The 23353-nt window shown below is 47.6% G+C and overlaps 1 protein-coding gene across 1 annotated transcript in view; it reads left to right on the plus strand.

Moving 5' to 3' along the window:
- The window catches only part of IGDCC3 (immunoglobulin superfamily DCC subclass member 3), a 362029-nt gene that overhangs the window by 325146 nt on the left and 13530 nt on the right, over positions 1-23353 (plus strand). Inside the window, exons 8-11 of the mRNA XM_078683466.1 lie at positions 9212-9459; positions 14052-14216; positions 17793-17981; positions 23080-23184. Coding sequence (XP_078539592.1) covers positions 9212-9459; positions 14052-14216; positions 17793-17981; positions 23080-23184 — 707 coding nt within the window. The remainder of the gene's footprint in view (positions 1-9211; positions 9460-14051; positions 14217-17792; positions 17982-23079; positions 23185-23353) is intronic.

The raw sequence follows: 23353 nt of genomic DNA on the forward strand, positions 1-23353 counted from the left end.
GCGGTGGGAAGGGGAAACAAGCTGACAACAGAGGGCGGTGGGAAGGGGGAACAAGCTGACAACAGGGCGGTGGGAAGGGGAAACAAGCCGACAACAGGGCGGTGGGAAGGGGAAACAAGCCGACAACAGGGCGGTGGGAAGGGGAAACAAGCTGACAACAGGGCGGTGGGAAGGGGGAACAAGCTGACAACAGAGGGCGGTGGGGAACAAATTGACAACAGAGTGCGGTGGGAAGGGGGAACAAGCTGGCAACAGGGCGGTGAGAAGGGGGAACAAGCTGACAACAGAGGGCGGTGGGAAGGGGGAACAAGCTGACAACAGAGGGCGGTGGGAAGGGGGAACAAGCTGACAACAGAGGGCGGTGGGAAGGGGGAAGAAGCTGACAACAGAGGGCGGTGGGAAGGGGGAAGAAGCTGACAACAGAGGGCGGTGGGAAGGGGGAAGAAGCTGACAACAGAGGGCGGTGGGAAGGGGGAAGAAGCTGACAACAGAGGGCGGTGGGAAGGGGGAAGAAGCTGACAACAGAGGGCGGTGGGAAGGGGAAACAAGGTGGGAAGGGGAAACAAGCTGGCAGCAGGGCGGTGGGAAGGGGGAAGAAGCTGACAACAGAGGGCGGTGGGAAGGGGGAACAAGCTGACAACAGAGGGCGGTGGGAAGGGGGAACAAGCTGACAACAGAGGGCGGTGGGAAGGGGGAACAAGCGGACAACAGAGGGCGGTGGGAAGGGGGAACAAGCTGACAACAGAGGGCGGTGGGAAGTGGGAACAAGCTGACAACAGAGGGCGGTGGGAAGGGGGAACAAGCTGACAACAGAGGGCGGTGGGAAGGGGGAACAAGCTGACAACAGAGGGCGGTGGGAAGGGGGAACAAGCTGACAACAGAGGGCGGTGGGAAGGGGAAACAAGCTGGCAACAGGGCGGTGGGAAGGGAAAACAAGCTGACAACAGAGGGCAGTGGGAAGAGGAAACAAGCTGACAACAGAGGGCGGTGGGAAGAGGAAACAAGCTGACAACAGAGGGCGGTGGGAAGAGGAAACAAGCTGACAACAGAGGGCGGTGGGAAGGGGAAACAAGCTGACAACAGAGGGCAGTGGGAAGGGCGAACAAGCTGACAACAGAGGGCGGTGGGAAGGGCGAACAAGCTGGCAACAGGGCGATGGGAAGGGGGAACAAGCTGACAACAGAGGGCAGTGGGAAGAGGAAACAAGCAGACAACAGAGGGCGGTGGGAAGGGCGAACAAGCTGACAACAGAGGGCGGTGGGAGGGGGGAACAAGCTGACAACAGAGGGCGGTGGGAAGGGGAAACAAGCTGACAACAGAGGGCGGTGGGAAGGGGAAACAAGCTGACAACAGAGGGCGGTGGGAAGGGGAAACAAGCTGACAACAGAGGGCGGTGGGAAGGGGAAACAAGCTGGCAACAGGGCGGTGGGAAGGGGGAACAAGCTGGCAACAGGGCGGTGGGAAGGGGGAACAAGCTGACAACAGAGGGCAGTGGGAAGGGGAAACAAGCTGACAACAGAGGGCAGTGGGAAGGGGAAACAAGCTGACAACAGAGGGCGGTGGGAAGGGGAAACAAGCTGGGAAGGGGAAACAAGCTGACAACAGAGGGCGGTGGGAAGGGGAAACAAGCTGACAACAGAGGGCGGTGGGAAGGGGAAACAAGCTGACAACAGAGGGCGGTGGGAAGGGGAAACAAGCTGACAACAGAGGGCGGTGGGAAGGGGAAACAAGCTGGCAACAGGGCGGTGGGAAGGGGGAACAAGCTGGCAACAGGGCGGTGGGAAGGGGGAACAAGCTGACAACAGAGGGCAGTGGGAAGGGGAAACAAGCTGACAACAGAGGGCAGTGGGAAGGGGAAACAAGCTGACAGAGGGCGGTGGGAAGGGGAAACAAGCTGGCAACAGGGCGGTGGGAAGGGGAAACAAGCTGACAACAGGGCGGTGGGAAGGGGGAACAAGCTGACAACAGAGGGCGGTAGGAAGGGGGAACAAGCTGACAACAGAGGGCGGTAGGAAGGGGGAACAAGCTGACAACAGAGGGCGGTGGGAAGGGGAAACAAGCTGACAACAGCGCGGTGGGAAGGGGGAACAAGCTGACAACAGAGGGCGGTGGGAAGGGGGAACAAGCTGACAACAGAGGGCGGTGGGAAGGGGAAGCAAGCTGACAACAGAGGGCGGTGGGAAGGGGAAGCAAGCTGGCAACAGGGCGGTGGGAAGGGGAAACATGCTGACAACAGAGGGTGGTGGGAAGGGGGAACAAGCTGACAACAGAGGGCGGTGGGAACGGGAAACAAGCTGACAACAGAGGGCGGTGGGAAGGGGAAACAAGCTGGCATCAGGGGTTTGGGAAACAAGCTGACAACAGAGGGCGGTGGGAAGGGGAAACAAGCTGACAACAGAGGGCGGTGGGAAGGGGGAACAAGCTGACAACAGAGGGCGGTGGGAAGGGGAAACAAGCTGACAACAGAGGGCAGTGGGAAGGGGGAACAAGCTGACAACAGAGGGCGGTGGGAAGGGGAAACAAGCTGACAACAGAGGGCGGTGGGAAGGGGGAACAAGCTGACAACAGAGGGCGGTGGGAAGGGGAAACAAGCTGACAACAGGGCGGTGGGAAGAGGGAACAAGCTGACAACAGAGGGCGGTGGGAAGGGGGAACAAGCTGACAACAGAGGGTGGTGGGAAGGGGGAACAAGCTGACAACAGATGGTGGTGGGAAGGGGGAACAAGCTGACAACAGATGGTGGTGGGAAGGGGGAACAAGCTGACAACAGATGGTGGTGGGAAGGGGGAACAAACTGACAACAGGGCGGTGGGAAGGGGGAACAAGCTGACAACAGATGGCGGTGGGAAGGGGAAACAAGCTGACAACAGAGGGCAGTGGGAAGGGGAAACAAGCTGACAACAGAGGGCAGTGGGAAGGGGAAACAAGCTGACAACAGAGGGCGGTGGGAAGGGGAAACAAGCTGACAACAGAGGGCGGTGGGAAGGGGAAACAAGCTGACAATAGAGGGCGGGCGGATGGGGAAACAAGCTGACAACAGAGGGCGGGCGGATGGGGAAACACGCTGACCACAGAGAGTGGGTGGGGGTGGAGAAGCAACCTGACAATGCAGAGTGGGTGTAGGGATGGAGCAGCAAGCTGACAACAGAGGGGCCGGGGCAGCACGCTGACAACAGGGTGGGTGGAAGGAGCTGGGGAAGCCAGCTGACTATTAAGGGTGGGCGGAAGGGGTTGGGGAAGCAAGCTGACAATGGAGAATGGGGAAGGGACTGGGAGAGCAATCTGACAGTGGAGGGTGTGTCGAAGGGTCTGGGGAAAGAAACTAACAACAGAGGGTGGGTAGCAGGGGCTGGAGAAGCAAGCTGACAATGGAAGGTGGACAGGAGGGGCACACGGACAACAGAGGGCATCTGTAAGAGGGTGGGAAGTAAGAGGAGTGCTTGAGGGGCTGGGGAAGTAAGCTGACAATGGCAAGCTGACAATGGTGGACAGGAGGGACTGGTGCAGCAAGCTGGCAATGGAGGGTAAGCTGGAGGGACTGGTGAAGCACACGGACAAAGGAGTGCAGCTGTGAGGGGATGGGGAAGCAAGTAGAGTGTTAGAGGGGATAGAGAAGCAAGTAGAGTGCTAGAGGGGATGGGGAAGCAAGCTGACAATGGGGGATGGGTGGAAGGAACTAGGTCAGCAAGCTAACAGAGGGTGGGTGGAAGGGCTGGGGAAGCCAGCTGACAGCAGAAGTTGGGCAGAAGGGGCTGAGGAAGCATACAGACATTGGAGTGAGGGTGGATGGGGATAGAGAAGCACACAGACAATTGAGGGCAGCCGGGAGGGGCTAAAAAAGCAAACTGACAACTCAGGGCGACCAGGTGGGAATGGGTTGACAAGCTGACAATGGAAGACAGGTAGGTGGATGGGGCAGCAAGTTGACAATGGCGGGTGGGAGGGGTTAGGGTAGCACAAAAGAGGGCAGGAGGAGCTGCAAGAGCAAACAGACAGTGGAAGGTGGGCAGGGCTGGAGAAGTAAATGGACAAGAGGTTCTTCAAAAACAAGATGGGAAAAGGTAGGTGGGCAGGGAGGAAGCAAAAATGGCAACTGAGGGAAAGAGGAACATAGAGGGGAGACGTACATGAGGGAGAAGGTTAAAAAGCACACACACTCTCTCGTAGAGTGCTTAAAAAATGAAAAAAAGTAGTGACTGAAAAATGAGCAGTGAAAGAATACAAGTAATGTGTCCATACTCCACGTGAGGGACAAACATAATTAGAGGAAGGAAAGCCCACAGAAGCAGATGAATGAGAAGCCAGCAAACAAGAGTGAGAATGAAGCAAATCAACGATAAACAATGGTCGGGCTCTAAGCCCATTGTTCGATAACAATTTGTCTCGCAACAGACAGCACATGTCCAGTCTTCGCTGTAGCCAAAAAGAATTTGTAACACCAGCACTTAGGGCCAGAAACGCCACTGTGAAATCCAGCTAGAGGCCAACCCTGGTGGAAATTAAGGGCATAGTGGTGGACTGAATGGCCCTTGTGAAAGCCAGGCTTTAGCAAGAAGGTTTCAGATTTTTTCAGAATGTTGTATGACAAGTGAGGATGTGAAATATGTTGCTATTCACCATATTGTACAAGCCCATACCCTGCATCTCTTACGCAGCTGAGATTCACTCGTAGCCAATACCTTGCCGCTATCACCGTCCCCGCCTCCCCAGTTATGTAGTTCTGTCCCCAGTTATTCAAACACAGTGAAAATAACTTCCTTAACTCATTGAGCAATACCCTACGCCATTATACGTGGACTCACTATATATAAAAGTCTCTCAACATCATTGGATGCTCATACTTTACTCAAATGATGTTGTCCGCTGTGTCACTGCGTTTACAACTTCTTCTCATCCCCAATGCTGTACGTTTTTTTCAATAAGCCAATAAAATATTGTTTTACAAAAAAAGTGAGGGTGTGGAAAAATACATAGAAATCAATTTACAAATAAGTACATGCACGCACAAACAGATATATAAATTTACTTAAACATACACACGTCTTCGTTTTATGATTAATCACCTTGGCTTGGCCCTTATGTCATTTGATAAGGTTTCATTTGTCAAGGGGAGGTTCACAGCTGAGGACAGGGCAGACTGTATGTGTCTTTGGACAAAACATAAGCATAGTTTTATGTTTTCAAAAGAGCAGTAGACCATGTAACCGTACTTGATCAATAAGCTGGTGTTTGTGAATGGCTACCATGTTTTTTCCAACCCACCAGCTGATTGTACAGCAACCCATTGATCTGTTCTATCCTAGTATGTTTAATTATAGAGAGCACAGTGCTGGTCAGTGATGGATTGGCGGACTCTGAGAGACCACTGTCTCCCTCTTTCCCAGTTGTAGATATTTTAAATTTCGGTTTGGGCCCGAGTGGTATTCAGATCCTCGACCTGACCTAAAGCCATTTCCAAAATACAGACAATAAGCCTTCAGACACTTGTAGCCATGGGTATGTAACCTCAGATGACCACCCACAGCGGTGCTGGAGAAGCCAACCGCGGCCTGTGTAGGTAAGAGCTGTGGGGCGGTAGGAACGGGTGGCGGGGGGAGGTAAGGGGGTGGGATTTGGACAGAAGATGACGAGGGAAAATGAATTATTTATTTAATTTTCACTTGTGGTCGTTTGTCGAATCCCCGTCCCAATGCAGCCCCACCACTCTTACCTGCACGGGCCGCAGCAAGAGGAAGCCTAGGACGCCAGGGGCCTTATTTATGAAGGCCTTGCGCCGGCGGTGCGTCACTTTTTCCCATTTTAAAAGTGACGCACCGGTGGCGCAAGGCCTTCATAAATAAGGCCCCCGGGGCCTTATTTATGAAGGGCTTGCGCCGCCGGTGCGTCACTTTTAACATGGGAAAAAGTGACTCACCGGTGGCGCAAGGCTTTCATAAATAAGGCCCCAGGTGTTTATCTACACATCTAATGCCGCAACCATGGCGCACCATGGCTTGGTCAGGTGATTACCTACGTGGGTAGTTCGGAAATGATGGCCTTGTCAGTTGATTGGCTGCTGCTCTAAAGCAGTAAGTACGGCCTCATCAGTTGCCTTCTTAAAGCTGTAGTGCTGGGACTGTGGTCTTGTCAGTTGTTCACCTACAGCGCTAGAATTGTGTAGTGATTGCCTACAGCTCTGGGCTCCGTGGCAGAGGCGGCTCTAGTGCTGGAACCTGGGCCAGGTGAGTTGATTACTTACAGCTGCAGGGCTGTAATTCTTGGCAGCGCCCCCGCTCCAGTTAATTGTCTAATCTGCTCTAATTCTTCAGCATCTTTTGAGCTCTGTTAGAGTGAAGAATTTACGGCTTTGCCTAAAGCCAATCAAAGCAATCCTTCGTCAGGAGACACAGCGAGGCAGCGGCTCTCTCTGAAGCGCGTACACAAGAGGCGGCTTCACCGGCGCTGCTATCAGTGGCACGAAATGTCACGCATGAACGCATTCTCAACGTCTTCTGCTTCAGGGCTCGGGTATCGCTACTCATTAAAATGCTAATGAAATGGGCGTGCACGCACTCGCGTGCAATGTGTTTGCGAGCGCGCACCCGTGTACGTGGTGTACACGTGTTTGCGTCCGATGCACCAAAAACATTAACTAGCAATACACTTGATTGCGTTGGCCATCACATCTTGTCATCATTACAAAATACTGAGGGCCTCATTTATGAGGCCTTGCATGAGTTTTGCGCTTCCGATGCGTCACTTTTTGTGACGCATCGGCGGCGTAAAACATGCCTCCTGATGCGCACTATTTACAAAGTCACTTTGTAAACCCCTGCGCTACATTATACCTGCGTCAGGTATAATGTATGCAGAGGGGGCGTTCACCCGCAAAAAGCCTCGTAATAGTGACGCAGTGAAATCTATGAGATTTCACTGTGTCACTTTTAGGACGCTGTTGCGTCAAAATCTTGCGCCTGCCTCACAGCAGGCGTAAGACTGACGCAAGTCCTTTCACATGGGGCTTTCCCCATGTGAAAGGAAGCATTGCTGGAGTTGCGTCACTTTTGTGACACACTCCATCAATGCGTCACTTTTGCGCCTACAGATACGTCAGAAATACTGACGTATCTGTAACTCCTTGCGACATGATGCGTCATATTATAAATATGACGCATCAATCATTTCGCAGGGAGAGCGCAGTGAAAAGTGACGCATCGCTGTTTTCACGCAGCGATGCGTCACTTTTCATAAATGAGGCCCTGAGGGCCTCATTTATGAGGCCTTGCATGAGTTTTGCGCTTCCGATGCGTCACTTTTTGTGACGCATCGGCGGCGTAAAACATGCCTCCTGATGCGCACTATTTACAAAGTGACGCATCTAAGCAGATGCGTCACTTTGTAAACCCCTGCGCTACATTATACCTGCGTCAGGTATAATGTATGCAGAGGGGGCGTTCACCCGCAAAAAGCCTCGTAATAGTGACGCAGTGAAATCTATGAGATTTCACTGCGTCACTTTTAGGACGCTGTTGCGTCAAAATCTTGCGCCTGCCTCACAGCAGGCGTAAGACTGACGCAAGTCCTTTCACATGGGGCTTTCCCCATGTGAAAGGAAGTATTGCTGGAGTTGCGTCACTTTTGTGACACACTCCAGCAATGCGTCACTTTTGCGCCTACAGATACGTCAGAAATACTGACGTATCTGTAACTCCTTGCGACATGATGCGTCATATTATAAATATGACGCATCAATCATTTCGCAGGGAGAGCGCAGTGAAAAGTGACGCATCGCTGTTTTCACGCAGCGATGCGTCACTTTTCATAAATGAGGCCCTGAGTACTTTCCCTTGTGTGCAGGCGCGGTGATGCTGCAAAACTGTGGCTGCAGGAAAGCTCTAGATCACAGGAGGAGGCCGAGGACATTTTTACTCTGCTCCTCGAATTTATTTCATTAATTTTTATTTTACTTTTTACCGATTTCAGTCGGTTTTGGTTGCATGCGGCACTCATCGGCTCAAACAGGAGCAGAAACACGAGGGTATATTTACAAAACAATGGCACAGCGCAGTGCTGCAAGCAATGTAGCTGTGTTGTGTCATTTAAAAAAAACGCAGGGATGCGCCTTATTTACAAGAATACAGCGCACCACTGTGTTTTCCCTTGAGCTGGCATTAAAAAATGCTGCCTAGCACCAACACAGACTCCATTGCTCCATGGTGCAAGGATGCCTGCGTTGCAGCAAATCATCAATGCTAAGCAGGCACCCTTGCCCACGATGCAAGGGTGTCTGTGTTGCAGGGATGATTGTTTATGACCTGGAAGGGCCACCTTCCTGCACATAAACGATCTTTAAATAAAAGTATTTCTCCTTGTTGTGCCAATCTAACGCCTGCTATTTAGTGGCGTTTGTTTTCGGTGCTATCTCAGATTTACACTACTTTGAAAATCTGGTGCAGCATCAAAAAGCAATCGGTGTTTCGGTGGAACGCCCACACCAACACACCTTGAATACCCGTTTCACGCAGATATCTGCTTGAAAAAGTAAGATATTTACAAAGCGGCACTAAGCCACGCAAAATGGCTTAACACCACTGTGTAACTATGTAGCAGGGCATTATGCCACCAGAGCGTCACTTTCTAGGACGCTTCGTTGGTGCAATGCCCTTGTAAATTTGACCCTTGGCTTCACTCTTCCTTCTCATCTACACAGTGGCGTAGCTAGACCTTTTGCCGCCTGTGGTGGTTCCTGTGTTTGCCGCCCGCGGTAGATGCTTGTTAGAGCAGGGGGTGGGTGGAGAGACTGCTGCCACCAAAACTCATGCCATCCAGGGCGGACAGCCCCACAACCCGTTACACCACTGGATGTATAGCATTTTACGTCATTAAGTAGTGATCAACAAGTGTTTTGCACGTTAAGCACTTTATCATGGCCTCATAATAAAAGTGTACTCACCCCCTAGCAAATGTTCTAATTTTGATATGTGTTTGGGGCAGAGACATAATATATGTCCTTCCTACCCCAAAAGGGCTGAGGATCCTCATCCATTTGGGGATACCCAATCTCTGTAAGGCGACCAGTCTAAATGAAATTTTAGGAGCCTGACCAACTTTTACAGTGGGGCCCCATCTTGTTGCTGTTTGATATGTAGGGGGTGGGACTAAACTTTTCTTCTTTGGAACAACATTGGTTAAGCTTGCACTAACCTCGGTGTGTTGTGGTTTCTGCTTCCAGCACCCTCACCATCTATGGGATCAGTCAGGACGATGAGGCCATCTACCAGTGTGTCGCTGAGAACAGCGCCGGCTCAACCCAGGCCAGCGCCCGGCTGACTGTCCTCTGGGCAGAAGGCTTACCTGGACCCCCTCAGAATGTGAAGGCAGTCACTACTTCTGCCACGTCTATCCAGGTATCATGGAGCGAGGCTTTACAGAACACCAGGGAGATCATCGGTTACGTTGTCCACATTCGGAAGACGGCAGGTATGTGATGGGTGACAAGGAATCAGTCGCTGAGATGAGAGTGTCTCTGAAACATACTACAGAAGATAGGGCCATTTGGAAGGGTCTCAATAGATTAAAGGAGGCAGTTTGTCCAAAGAGGTAAATCTCCTATCATGTGCATTCATCTCAAGATCCCAAATTGTGGGATTTAAAAGTGCATGTAAAATCTACTTTTCCCCATCCATGTGAAGCTAGGATGCTCAGTTGGGTGATGTCATGATGCAAGAGCTTATTCAAAATCCATTTCCTGCAGAGTTAGAATATCTGATTGTATGGTACCATAATTATAGTGTAACTGCTACCCCTCTGGCCCCTTTCATGTGCAGTTAGAATCTTTGATTGTGTGATGCCATAATGCATGCTACTACTCTTCACTTCATTTCTTGTTGCACTTTGAATGTTCAGTTTATGGTATCATAGTGAATGGGTGGTACATGCTCTCACTGAGCAGTTCAATCATTTGTAATGTCTTACTCCATGTGCAGTTCTGTCACCTGCCAGTGCACATGTAAGGTTCAGTTGTGTGATATCAGTGTATGTGCAGTACTTCCTCTCACTGTGCAGTTGTGTGATGTCCTCGTCCAATTCTGTTTACTGCCTGTGTCTTTAGAATGCTCACTTGTGTCATGCCCTAGACCAAGTGCAGTTCAGTTCAAAGTTCAATTGTGTGATGTCCTACTCCCAGTCCAGTAATATCCTCTGACCGTGTGCACTTAGAGTGTTCGGTTGTGTGATATCTTAGTGTTTGTGCGGCACATCCTCTCCTGTGCAGTTCAAACATTCGATTGTGTGACGTCCTCGTCCATGTGCAGTTCTGTCCACTGTGTGTGGACTTAGAATGTACCTTTGTGTCATAGAGTGTATGTATGGTATGTCCATTGAAAGGTTTGATTGTGCGATGTCTAGTCCAGATGCAGTTTTGTGTGCTGCCCATGCACTTAGAATGTTCAGTTGTGTGATATCATACTGTAGGCGCAATACACCCTCTCCCTGTGCAGTTCAAAATGCTGTTGTTTAAAGTCCTAGTCTAGGTGCAGTTCTGTCCACTGTTCGTGGACTTAAAATGTTCAGTTGAGTGGTACCATAGAGTGGGTGCGGTATGTTCACTCCCTGTGCAGTTCAAGCATTCGATGGTGGCGATTATTGTGTTGCGTCTCTCTTGTCCCACTTCTCATTCTTGTCCCTCCTGCCTCCCTTTCGTTTCAGGTCCCACTCTCTCACGTTGGTCTGTTTTTCACTTCCCTTTGCAGCTTTTATATCCCTCTTCAGCTTTTCTTGTTTCTCTCTCTCCCTCACCCCTAGTGACTCATCTGCAAATATGCTCCCTCTTGTATCATAAAAGGCTGTTTGTGTGAGGCAATGGTCAGACAGCCTTCTGCAAATTCCTACCAGAGGCCAGAATACAGTGACAGCATTGTTACAAGCGTGTGTGTGTGTGTAAAGAAATAGCGACAGGGGCTTACAACTGGATGAAAGCAACGTTTTGGAAGCAGGGACCTCATCTAACAACCAGACCCTCTCTCCAGGCGAGAAATTAGCTGCATGTAAAATTAAACAGCAGCAAGGAAATATTAATGTAATGTCAGAGAGATTATCATTCGGGCCATTCATGTCAGATAGACACAATGGTCATGGGACTTTGGGACCTAAAAGTTGGCTCAGGAACAGTTTCATACATGGGTGGGTGGGACGGTCCACCCCGGCTTCACTTTTTTGGGGGTGGCGGTAAGCCACGAGCGCAAGGTACATTTTGCTTTTTTCTTTATTCTCCCACGTCAGCATTGCTAAGTGCCCCCCCTCCCCCGCTCATTGTCATCTGTCGCCCAACCCCCGCTCGTCGTGGTCTTTCGCCAGCAATACCTCTTCCCACCCCACCCGGCTCGTCGCGGTCTTTTGCAAGCATACCCGCTCTTACCACCACTGGGCGGCAAAATAAGGGATTGCCCTGGGCGTCAGAAGCTCTGGCTATGTCACTGCTGAGGGACAATTAAAAGTTCCATGCAGTGCCATGAGATCAAGCCATGGCTGAGTTTGGCACAACGCCACTGGAGACGTTGCTGTGTTCCAAACTCTGTGAAGTTAAACTTATAGTTAAAGGCTTGTGTTTTGTGTTCTTACTTTGGTGCAGGCCTGTCTGACTTTGGAATCTCAGCAACAGGGCTGTCTTTGCTTCTCCCGCCATTTCTCGTGTCTGGGCTGGCCTTGGGGATCAGACGAGCTGGGCCCAGGCGGGGCTGACAGTATTCCGAGGTGTGCAGCAGGGAGCTGCCTGACTTAATGTCATGCAAACAGTGGCTTATCCATGCCACTTGGTCTCCTTCAGGTCCCACTAAAGACTTCGTAATCAGCCCGTAAGGTACCTCAACGTAATTGTTAGCACCCCATCACCCCCCTGCCCTCTTCCCATCTTCCTCACACCTCCTTACATCACACTGCAACGACTCCCTACCCCACAATAAACACCACATTTTCTTTTGCCTAGGGTACTTAATGGTTCACTATGCACTGGGCTATCAGCTCTTAATTTCTTATATAGATATTTATATATATATTACCTACTTGCGGTCGCCAGTAGGTAGTAATAGTTAGGACCTAGTTTCCATAGGGAAAGCGTTTTTATTTTCCCAATAACTTTGGCGTCGTTTGACGAATCTTCGCAACATTTTCAAAACTAGTGGGGCTCTCCGGTCAGCTCCTGTCTTGAAGTTAATTCCCCTTGAATACTGGGGGAGGCTCTGGGGGACAAATAGCCCACCAGGTACCTCCAGTATGCGCCACAGAGCTGCGTTGCAGAGAGGTGGTCTGAAGCCACGCCCCTTTTTACACCTCTCTGCAACGCAGCTCTGTGGCGCTTACTAGAGTTACCTGGTGGACTAGATGGCCTCCAAGGACCCTCAGGATTCAAGGGGTCTTAATCCCCCAAATTACAACGTGCCACAGGGGGCGTTTGCACACTTGTCACATCAGGCCCCCCCCCCCCCCCCCTTCACCACTGTGCAAACGGGCCCTCTGGCACATTGTAAGTTGGGGGATTAAGTCCCCTTGAATCCTTAGGGTCCATTGGGTGAAACTAGCCCACCAGGTACCTCCAGTAAGCACCACAGAGCTGCGTTGCAGAGAGGTGTGAAAAGGCACGTGGCCTTTGACCACCTCTCTGCAAAGCAGCTCTGTGCCGCTTACTGAAGGTACCTGATGGGCTAGTTGGCCCCCAGGGACCCTCAGGATTCAAGGGGACTTAATCCCCCAATTTACATCGTGCAAGGGGGCACGTTTGCACAGTGGTGCAGGGAGGAGGCAGGGCCTGATATAAGAAGTTAGCAATCCTGCTGTGTGGACTTACTGGTGGTAATAAAAGGGATAGTTGGCCCCCAAGGTTGACGTTGGGGTCTAACTACTCCTCCTGTTACCTCCAGTAAATCCCATACAGTGGGATTGCTAAAAGGTGTTTCGGAGGCCACGCTCAAAGTTTTCCACTGCTCTGGAAACGCGACTGGTATGTTATAGTTAGAAATTGGCATTTAAAAAACCTTTGAAATTCACTGAAAAAACCATAGGTTTCAGGGACGTTATAGTTAGAATTGAGCTTTTAAAAACTTTTGAAATTCACTGAGAAAACCATAGGTTTCAGGCACGTTATAGTTAGGAATTAGCATTTTAAAGACCATAGGAATTCACTGACAAAATGATAGGTTTCAGGGATGTTATAGTTAGTTGGACATTTCACTCGTACAAAACCAGAGAAATTCCACCGTTATAGTTCGTTCAGCTAACTATAACTCGCACCCCCGCAATGCACTCCTGATGACGTCACATATTATATCATTCATGACACGGTCAATGACATCACTGATGACATTTCAAATGACATCACTGTTATATACTGCCCTCCAGTGGTTTGGATCAGAAAAGCGCGTTGAAGACAAACGGAGCCTATGCATAGAATGATGGCATGTTGAGCCACGATGAGAAATGCATCTACCACCTTGCGTGCCGCTGCTTGCTCCTGACAGCAAAACGCTGTGGGAGTGAAACTTTTCTAAAAAAGGTGGGACATGCGCCCGCCTTTAGCCTATTTGCATGCTACCAAAAGCGTAAATGACAAAGGCAACGACCAACCCAATGCGTGGGGGGAGTCAGACCCACACAAAGATGTTTGGAGTGCTCACAAGAAGCCTCCCATAGAGCAGCGCATGCGTGCTACGCTAAGCTCGACCTAAAAAAACGATTCAATTGTGTTCTGTTATAGTGTGTGTGCTGTTTTTGCAACCCTAATTCATTATATGAAATCAGGCAAGTTCGGCATGTTGCCACACGTTTTACAACTGTTTAAAAAGCGATTTACCTTCATCTGCCTGTAATGTGTTAGTAACAAATTACTAACCTTATACTGTTGTGTTAACTTCTGCACAATGGATTCCACATTTAGTCTACATAGCTGCAACCATACTCTTGTATGTAAAAAAGCAAGGAACCAAAAATGTATGTTTTTTTTCGGGGTGGGTAAGGCCAATGGTATAACCGTTCATTATAAGGAATAACGTATTCTGCTAATGATGCTTTGTCTTCCACAGACCCCATGGAAATGGAGTATCAGGAGGCGGTCAGCAAAAGCACCTTCCAGCAGCTTGTGACCGACCTCGAGCCCTCTGCCAGCTACAGCTTCTACGTCAAGGCCTACACCTCGCGAGGGGCCAGCAAACCCTCAGAGGTTGTTGTGGGTCAGACCTACGGTGAAGGTAAGGCAGCAGTAGCGCTTGTATTATTGAGGAAATAAAAAGTGGAATTCACATGCACCAGCAAGAGGTCTTATAAAACTACTTGCTGTCTCCTGGGGATTGAATGTGGCAACGCTGTGAGAAAGATAAGAGGAAAAGATCCAGAAAAATAGTTGCCTCCAGGGTGCTTCCCTAAAGATCTGGGGAGTGCTCCTGGAGGTGGGAAGAATAACTGCAGCACTTTAGACCCCTGGGGAGATAGGAGATCTTTCATTGATATGTCTAGCGAAAATCTCTGCAGGGAAGGACTATAGGTTGCCCTTAAGCAATGCTGCCTCCCTTTGGAACATGAGGCTCATATTTATTAAGATGCCTCTGCTCCAAGAGATACTTGAGGCTCTTACATTAAGATGTGCCCACCTTTTATTTCACATGATAAAAGGGAGGACATTTCACATCTTATGCCATTGCTTCTAAATAAGTTATCTACCAAAGTGCTTTCTTCTTTACTTTATCTTCATTGCGTTGATTTAAACAGTCCACTCAGTATAAAAGAAAGGGGAAAATCGTCCCACTGTAGTAGTACTGCACTCACTTGCTGATCTTATCATGTTGTGCACGGAGAGCGAATTAGAAGCGTATTCGCATATCCTCATTTTAGACTCAGATTGAGACTTCTGAACAAAGTAGTTGCAAAACACCTCAAACTGTAATGTCTGCTCCACTGTATGTTACGCGTTCTGACAAATTAGCTCACATTCATACATTGTGTGTTTGTCTCTGATGTTCTCTCATAACTCCCAAAGACCCACTCAGACACCTATAAAGGTATAGCAAAGCCGTATGTATTCCTCTTCTCCGGCAGCATTGCCAGAAGGGTCTCTTCCTTCTCAGCATCCCTGAAGACACAGTTCCTTTCCTCACTAACAATTGACTCTATATGAGCTGCATGTTGCAGGCGTTGCGCGGCCGTCGCGCCAAAGGCAAGGCCATCTGCTTCCATCTGCGCACGATCCCTGCATAGCACCAGCCACTATGTAGGTTTAACCCCAGACGGCGCAAGCTGCCCACCATTACAGTACTCCAGGGAAACTCTATTGCACCTTAAAACCTAAGGGGAACCCTGCCTGAGCACCCCCTACAACCCTGGTCAGAGTCAAGGGAAAAAGGTATGTCCTCACTGCACTACGGTGCTGCTAAATCTTCCCTTACATCAAGCAAGAAGCTGGTATACCAAACAAACAAACCCTGACGATAGTTCTAAGATAATTCATTGCTTACTCATCAATACAAGATCGCTCATCAAAAACGCCTTAGCATTTCATGACCTCATGGAGGAGCACGCTATTGATATATCCTTCGTTACAGAAACCTGGGACGATCCTTCATTTGAACCAGATCTTCAGGGAGCCCTTGTAGATGGATTTAACATCCATAGGATAGACCGAGTTGGGAAAAGAGGGGGTATAGCACTCATAGCCAGAAATTGTTTTAACATTCAGTTCAATGCAATCCCCGACTTCGTAGAAGAGGAAGTAGCCACTTTCAAAATAAAACTTTATAATCAGAACACTTTTAATGACACTCTCATCTTTCGCTCACCAATAGCTAAACCCAATTGCCTAAATTACATATGCCAGCTCCTTGAACCTAAAGCAAGACTACCTAAGGAAACTCTCCTTGGTGATTTTAATTTCCATCTCAAAAACATCTCTGACACAGATACCATATGGCCAGTGTAGGACTAAGTCAACTGGTCAAGTAAGAAACCCACTCGATGGGGCACTGCTTGGATGGAATCTTCTCAGACCACCCAAATCTTCTATGAAAGAAAGCCCTACCACTTATTCGGTCAGACCATAGAGCAGTAATGCGCAACATAAATTCTCTTGGAACAAATTAAAAAAAACTTTTGCTCAAATTCATTCATTCAGCCACATCAATACTCCACATTAATCACACACATGTATGAACCCAAAAAACAATTGTAGAAATACGCAAAAAACCATATGACTTATAAATGCAAAAACATTCTTATCTCTATGAAAAAAATATTTTTATTTTTAATAATTCCTCATCATATAATAAATCTCATTAGTAAATGAAATACAGCATCACAAATGTGTAACTCAATATTATACCACAACTAAAAACAATATTTTAAAATCTTTGAGAGACAAATGACATGTGAGACATTAAAAACATCATAAAGTGGTTATCCCAACAAGAATCAAGCAAATGTATAAATGTCCGCTATTCAATAGTTAAGTGGGACCACAAAAGTTCCTTGGATATAACTCTTAACCCACAAAGCGTTGACGCGTTTTGGTGGTGACAAGACAGTTTATACGACCACCTTCTTTTGGACACAAATAGTAAGTAGTGTCTCCTATTGCTGACATGATTTCATTGCACCTATTTAAAAACACAGAGTTTTACAAGAGAAATACATTTTTTTACAGAATTTGTTTTCATCCATCATAATAATATCTGAGCAGGTGATGCAAAGGGACCCATGAGACATAGGGTCAAGACTGATTTGCATATGGCTGGGTCTGAACTGGGGAGGTGAAGTGAGCTAAAGAATGATGATGGATTTAACCCAGATCTGTGATTGGGGTGAGAGTCTGAATAGTTTTAGTGCTCCGTCCATTATCTCCTTGTGTTTGCTTTGTTCACCCTAAGTTGGCAGTGTATGCCCAGACGTGGGTCCCTTGTTCACTTTGCCACTGGATTCAAGATAGCCTGGCTGACGAGGGATGTTACCCCAAAACCGGTCCCAGGATGGTTGTTTACGGTCCAGGGAACACCTGGCCTGGCAGCTCGGGCTGGACTGTTCCCATGAGGCACAGGGTGAAGACTGATTTTCATATGGTTAGGTCTGAACTGGGGTGGGGAAGTGAGCTAAAGAACGATGATGGATTTAACCCAGATCTGTGACTGGGGGTGAGTGTCTGAAAAGTTTCAGTGCTCCAGCCAACATCTCCTTATGTTTGCTTTGTTCGCCCTAAGTTTCAAGCTATCCAGCTGATGAGGGGTGTTACTCCGAAACCGGTCCCAAGATGCTTGTTTCCGGTCCAGGGAAGACCTGGCCTGGCAGTTCTGGCTGGACTGCTCCCATGAGGCACAGGCTCAAGACTGATTTGGATATGGCTGGGTCTGAACTGGGGTGGCGAAGTGAGCTAAAGAACGATGATGGATTCAACTCAGATCTGTGACTGGAGATGAGTGTCTGAAAAGCTTCAGTGCTCCGGCCATCATTTCCTTGTGTTTTCTTTGCTGTGCTACAATGCTATGTAGTATTTCCAATTAAGGTTAGCAGCTGCTGCATAATATAGCTGCCCATGTGGTGTCACACTACCTCAAAATGTTTCAGAGTACACAGTATTGGTAACCGAAACATCACATTTACAGCAATTCACTGATACAATTTAAACTTGTAAGGCAAGGTATTAAGATGTCTATAGCCACACAAGATGTTTGGATTGCAGACATGGCACATGTCTTATAGGTGCTGTGTATGAGACTTAGCTGTGGATTGTGGGGCAGCTTGTTGTTACTCTTCACACTTACATTGCTCTATCTGTCTCTTCTTAGTCCCAGCAATGCCTTCGCTCTACATAAAGGTCTTGAACACTACCGCCATGCAAGCTCAGTGGGAGCCCTCTGCCAAGCTAGGGCAGCATGACGGATTTAAGCTCTACTACCGCAAGGTGCATACACCCCACTACACCGGACCGAAGATCCTGCCTAGCAATGTGACCTTGTGCAACATTACCCACCTTGGTAAGAGCATTGCAGTATCCTGTAACTTTGCTGGGCTCTGTAAGAGTGCTGCAGTAATTAATATGTAACATTATTCACTTGGGTAATAGTGTAAGAGCATCACAGCACCCTGTAACACTGTCTCCCTGGATAACACTGTTCGAGCATCCTCTAGTTTTACTCACCTAGGTAAGAGTACTGAAGTGTCCTATAACACTACTCACCATAGTAAGAGCAGTGCAGAGCAGCATACTAGATATTTCTAATTTAGGAGACAGTCATATAATGTGCTGTAGCAGCACTCATTTGAAAATGGTTAAGTAGCAATACTTAACATTTACAATTTGAACAAAATGTGGGCAATGTCTTCAGCATTTTTCTTCTGGGTAAGAGCCAGGAAACGTGTTCTTACACAACAGTTCCCATCCAGGTAAGAGCCTCAAGGGATCATGTAGATTTGGATTTTTTTAATCAAATACCAACAATTCTTCTTTCCTTTGTTTCTTTCCTTTGTTTCTCTTCCTTCCTTCCTTCTTCCTTACTTCCTTACTTCCTTCCTTACTTCCTTCCTTCCTTACTTCCCTCCCTCCCTTCCTTCCTTCCTTCCTTCCTTCCTTCCTTCCTTCCTTCCCTCCCTCCCTTCCCTCCCTCCCTCCCTTCCCTCCCTCCCTCCCTCCCATCTTCCCTCCCTCCCTCCCTCAAATCTTGGCGCTAAAAGTACTAAAGCAACTGATTAGGTAAAGATTGACCTAAAGAAAGATCTTGTAAAAACGCCCCAAATTAGAACAGCAGTGTGGATCGCTGGAGCTGAAGACTCTGAAGCTTCTGATAAAGCAGCCGTTTTGAAACAAGGGCCAGTGAGTAGCCAATGATCTTAAGAATCTTCCTGGGACATATGCCAGGAAAAGTTGGGTAGAATGATGAGGCCAGTGCACCATGCACAATAGCTTGGAGTGCACTCACATTTTGACTGGGAGAAGGTGTAAGGCCCTTCACGCTACCGAAAGATGATCTTAACAGCAGAGACCAAACCACAGCCTGAATGCAGTCCTTCTTAACCACCCTGGCAGGGAGCCCCACGTAGATGGCATTGCAGCCGTTGAGTTGAGATGACACTCATGCCCTTGTCGTTGTGGAATGCATGGCGGGAGCAGGCAAAGTATAGTTTTGCACAGCAATTTAAGTTGTGAAAAACATTTGGCCCCAACCTTTTTTCACGTGGTAATTTAAAAAAAGATCTCAGCCAAACAAGACTGCCAAGTTCATTACAGAAGCTGCTGGAACAGGATAGGAGACCAGTAGGTTAAAAGAAATGCTGGTACCAACCCCCTTTTCCTCTGCTTTGCCACCATTTAGTTTGAAGAGTGGGGAGAAGGTAGAAGTCTTCGGGCACCTCACCCGTGACACATATATCTAATAACATGAGTCCACTTTGGTCCCCAATAGTTAACAATTCATCCAGGTCTGCTAAAACCAGTTGCGGCCGGCATGACTCATTGGCGGATTTGTGCGGGGGTTCGCCCGGGTGGGGGGGGGGAGAGGATTAAATAAAATAAAAAAAGAAATATACCTTCCCGGATCCCGCACTGTCACAGCTCCTGGCTGTGTCCCTGTGACCGGGTGTAGGGGTGAGGGGTCAACCTTAGGACCGAGAATAGGCTCTGGGACAGGTCTGATAGGCAACTCCGGTGTTGAAGCAGAAACTGACTGGACAACAGGTCTTGGGAGTAAGGATGGTTTTATTAGTATAGTACGTTTAGGGTTTGGTTGCAATGTTCTCCTGGTCCTAAACGTAAGTCTCTCCCTAGCAAAGTGACTGGGATCCGTCTTTGAATCGTGGTATTCTCCTTCTCCGGGGTCTTTGGTCTTCCGCTCTTGTCTTCAGGGTCTGGTCAAGGTAGCGTCTCGTTGTTCCGGAGCCCATAGAAAGGAAGACCAACAGAGAGGGAACCGTTAGTTCTACAGTCTTTGGGGGACTTGCACCTTGGGGCCGTGTGAAGTGGAGAAAGGTCACCAGTGTCGGATTTACTGTTATGTAGTCGGTGACGTGGGGAGGGTACAGAAAGTGAGGGTTAATCGCGGGGTAATGAACACAAGAGGAGAGGGGTACGAGGAAACACAAACGGGGTTTGCTATACACTATTTACACGCACGCCGTCTTCCCACCCACACCGCCATACGGTCCCGTACCTGGGATAGCCACGCTCCTCCCCCGGGAGAGTGGCACGGCGGCTCACAGGGTCGTTGGCCTCCTGGCTCTCCGTGGGGTTCGTCTCTTTCGGCCTGCTCTTCGGAATTCCTTCGGTGTCCTTCTTTTCCGACTTCTCCGCTTCTCTTCAACCGCTCTCCGACGCCGCTCCTCGCCTCCTCCTCCTCCGAGGTGATGTCACACGTTTCTGTCTGTACTTCCTGCTCTTTATCCAATCTGGCCTCGCAGACGAATACAGGAGGAGGGGTCTCCACCTCCTCAGAGTACGCCCAATTAAAGGCGCCACGCTCTTCTTCCACGTCGTCCAGTCCTGTATCCCAGGGGTCAGTCTGTAAGGAAGGAGGTATGACAGGATCAGTAATGGGAGACCACCAGTCCTCGGTAGCGCTCCGCCTCGCATCTTTACAGTCCCGTTTTCCTGCTCTCCTGCTGAACAGTCAGCCTCCATCCCCTCCTCTCTCCTAAGCCAATCACAATGCTGCAATTATAATCATCTTTTTTAAGAGATTCGTAGCGCCACAGATGTAAGTGGTGATAAAGTTTGCTGTAGCTTTCTGCAGTAGGGCCTTCTACCCTGCGAGGCAAAATTTGTAGGACCTTCGTTTCTCCTAGATTAATCCTTTCACCACTGCTGCACAGATTACTCGGAGCTCTCAGCAAGGGTATACACCATTTGTTCAGGTAGTTGCCATTTGTAGAAGTCGTTGGTTGCTTAGAAGCTATGGTGTGTCACTCCATGACCCGCCTCAGTAGATCTTATAATATGCCATGTTACCGGGGAACATCTAAGTCTTGTAACCATGGTTAATTTACTCAGATCACGGGAATTTCTATCTGAACCAGTTTCAGGCATTAAGTTACTACTATTTCTAGTGTGGCTCATGCCAAGCAATCGCCTGTAACAGTTTTTATCTCATTGTAGTTCAGAGGACATCCTGTAAGATTTGTAGTTGGCTAAGAACTAGAAGGTCCAGTAGCAGTTCTGTTGGGTCGGACCAATTACTTTTGGGAACATTCATTAAATGAGAACAAAAAGACTCTCTGATACAAGTCCAACAATTTGAGAAACAAATGCTCAAAAGCTTGAAGTCATATGATCAATCAATTGTATTAAAAGAAATTCCAAAACATTTGGTATTTGGATTGTAATCATTCCTAGATAACATTCAATGCTTATGGTGACTGTCAAGTGTAAGGTGAGTTTCAGTGGAGAGTGCTCAGTGAATGGCAAAATATACAGTGCAATTTATGTACAAGTATATACAAATGTCTTCATTGGCCAGATAATGTTTTTGAACCAAGGAATCCTAGAGATCCTATCCGGATCCTGGTCTTTCTGGGCCTATGGTGTTCGCCGACGTTTCGACCCTAGTGCGCCCCGGTTGGTGGTCACGGCGGGTCTTTATCAAAACGGGAGGAGGACAGTTTGGGAGTGACTGGGGCATTGCTGGTAAAACAGTGCACAATTACTACTAAATGAGAAGGGTTTAGGAAAATTAAAGACAAGGTTTGGTAGGGACATTCTAAAACAAAACACACATCCACAAAGAGTAAGACAATTGCAGTTCACAAAATAAACCTATAACGTTACATCAGCTGGGAAGGTGTCACAACTGGTGCAAATGTACTCCAGCCCAGCCTTGGAGTAAGTTAAGCACCACTAGTTGACAAGCACTGGTCCTGCTACACGGGAAAAAAATGGACGTTGGAAATTGAAAAACAAAAACACACATAGGAACTAATATTAACCCCTTGCGTGCGTCAGACGGCCGCTGGCCGTCCAACGTCACGGTGGGCGTGTGCGGAGGAAGGCCGGGGGCCGTCCGAACCACGCCCACGCCATAAATCACCCGCACCGCGGCGGAAAAAACAAATTAAATTAGTTCAACGTTTATAATTTAATATTTACATTTTAAGTGATTTAAACATTGTGTATAGTTATTATACTTATTTTTAAATTGAATAACCTTATTTAAAAAATAAATAAAGGTTTAAACTACATTTTTAAAATTAATTAAATATATAACTTTTAGGAAGTTTACTGAATCTGAGATAAAAAAATAATGTTAGTCAGGGTAAGTCACTTTTTAAAAAGTGATTATTTATAAATTAAATTAATATATTTAAATTATTCTATTATGTAATAAATTTTTAATGTGATTTGAGGAGTTAATTTGTTGTAAAAATGTATTGGATTATTTTCAGTCTAATAATAAAATTATAAATATTGTAATTTACATTTATAGTCTACATTAAGTTAATTTCATGTATTTTTATTTTCTGAGTAATAAACATTACCTATACTTTACCATAGGGTGATCTCTGTGGCAGAGGTGACTGCCCTGGTGGCGAACATGCTTGTCAACTAGCTTCAACATAAAATACAGTTATCGAGTTATTCCTAGTAACTTTACATTTGCAAATACAATCTTAGGAGGCCCCACCCTCTCATTGAAAGAGTGGAGACATATACGTCTACATCTAGGTGAAATGGTAAATGGCAAAAAAGTGGAGCATTACAAATAGTGGCAAGCGTAAATATACACATGAGTAAAAATACACAGGTATATTTACTTTTGTGACCAGACCAATGATGAAGCTCGTTAGGTAACCAAGACTAAAGTCAAATGTTTTAAGATAACTTTACTCTTTCAACCTCAGTTTTCTTTTTACATGTTGAAGATCTATAACAGCAAAAATGAAGTTTCAGTTTGTTCATGGTCTGATGAACCAAAGATTTTGAACTCACTTACTAAACAGGGTGTTAACTATATGTATTGTTACCACTGTACTGAATTTATTTTGTGACAATTATGTTCCTAATCCTTTTTTATGAGACTTTAAAATGGCAGGTGGTGCAGGTGAGTTCCAAGACTAAAATGCTTGTTTTCTTTATATTTTCTGCCTCAGATTCATCAGTCGTGTATGAAGTTAAACTCCTCGCCTATAACCAGCATGGGGATGGGAATGCAACTGTTCGCTTTGTGTCCCTGAAGGAGACTGCTGAGCGAACAGGTATGGATTCAGCCCTTTCTTTTTTAATGACAACCACTGCTGTTTCCTCCTGTACGAGGTTCCCACATTATCTAATACATCTCCAGTCCATCGTAGGTGATTACTACTGAACAGCAATCACTGCAGTACTTTTCTTTAGGTTGGTACCACCGTCGTTTGTGTATAGAAG

The sequence above is a fragment of the Lissotriton helveticus genome, chromosome 3_1 (genome assembly GCF_964261635.1).
Source record: "Lissotriton helveticus chromosome 3_1, aLisHel1.1, whole genome shotgun sequence".
NCBI lineage: Eukaryota > Metazoa > Chordata > Amphibia > Caudata > Salamandridae > Lissotriton > Lissotriton helveticus.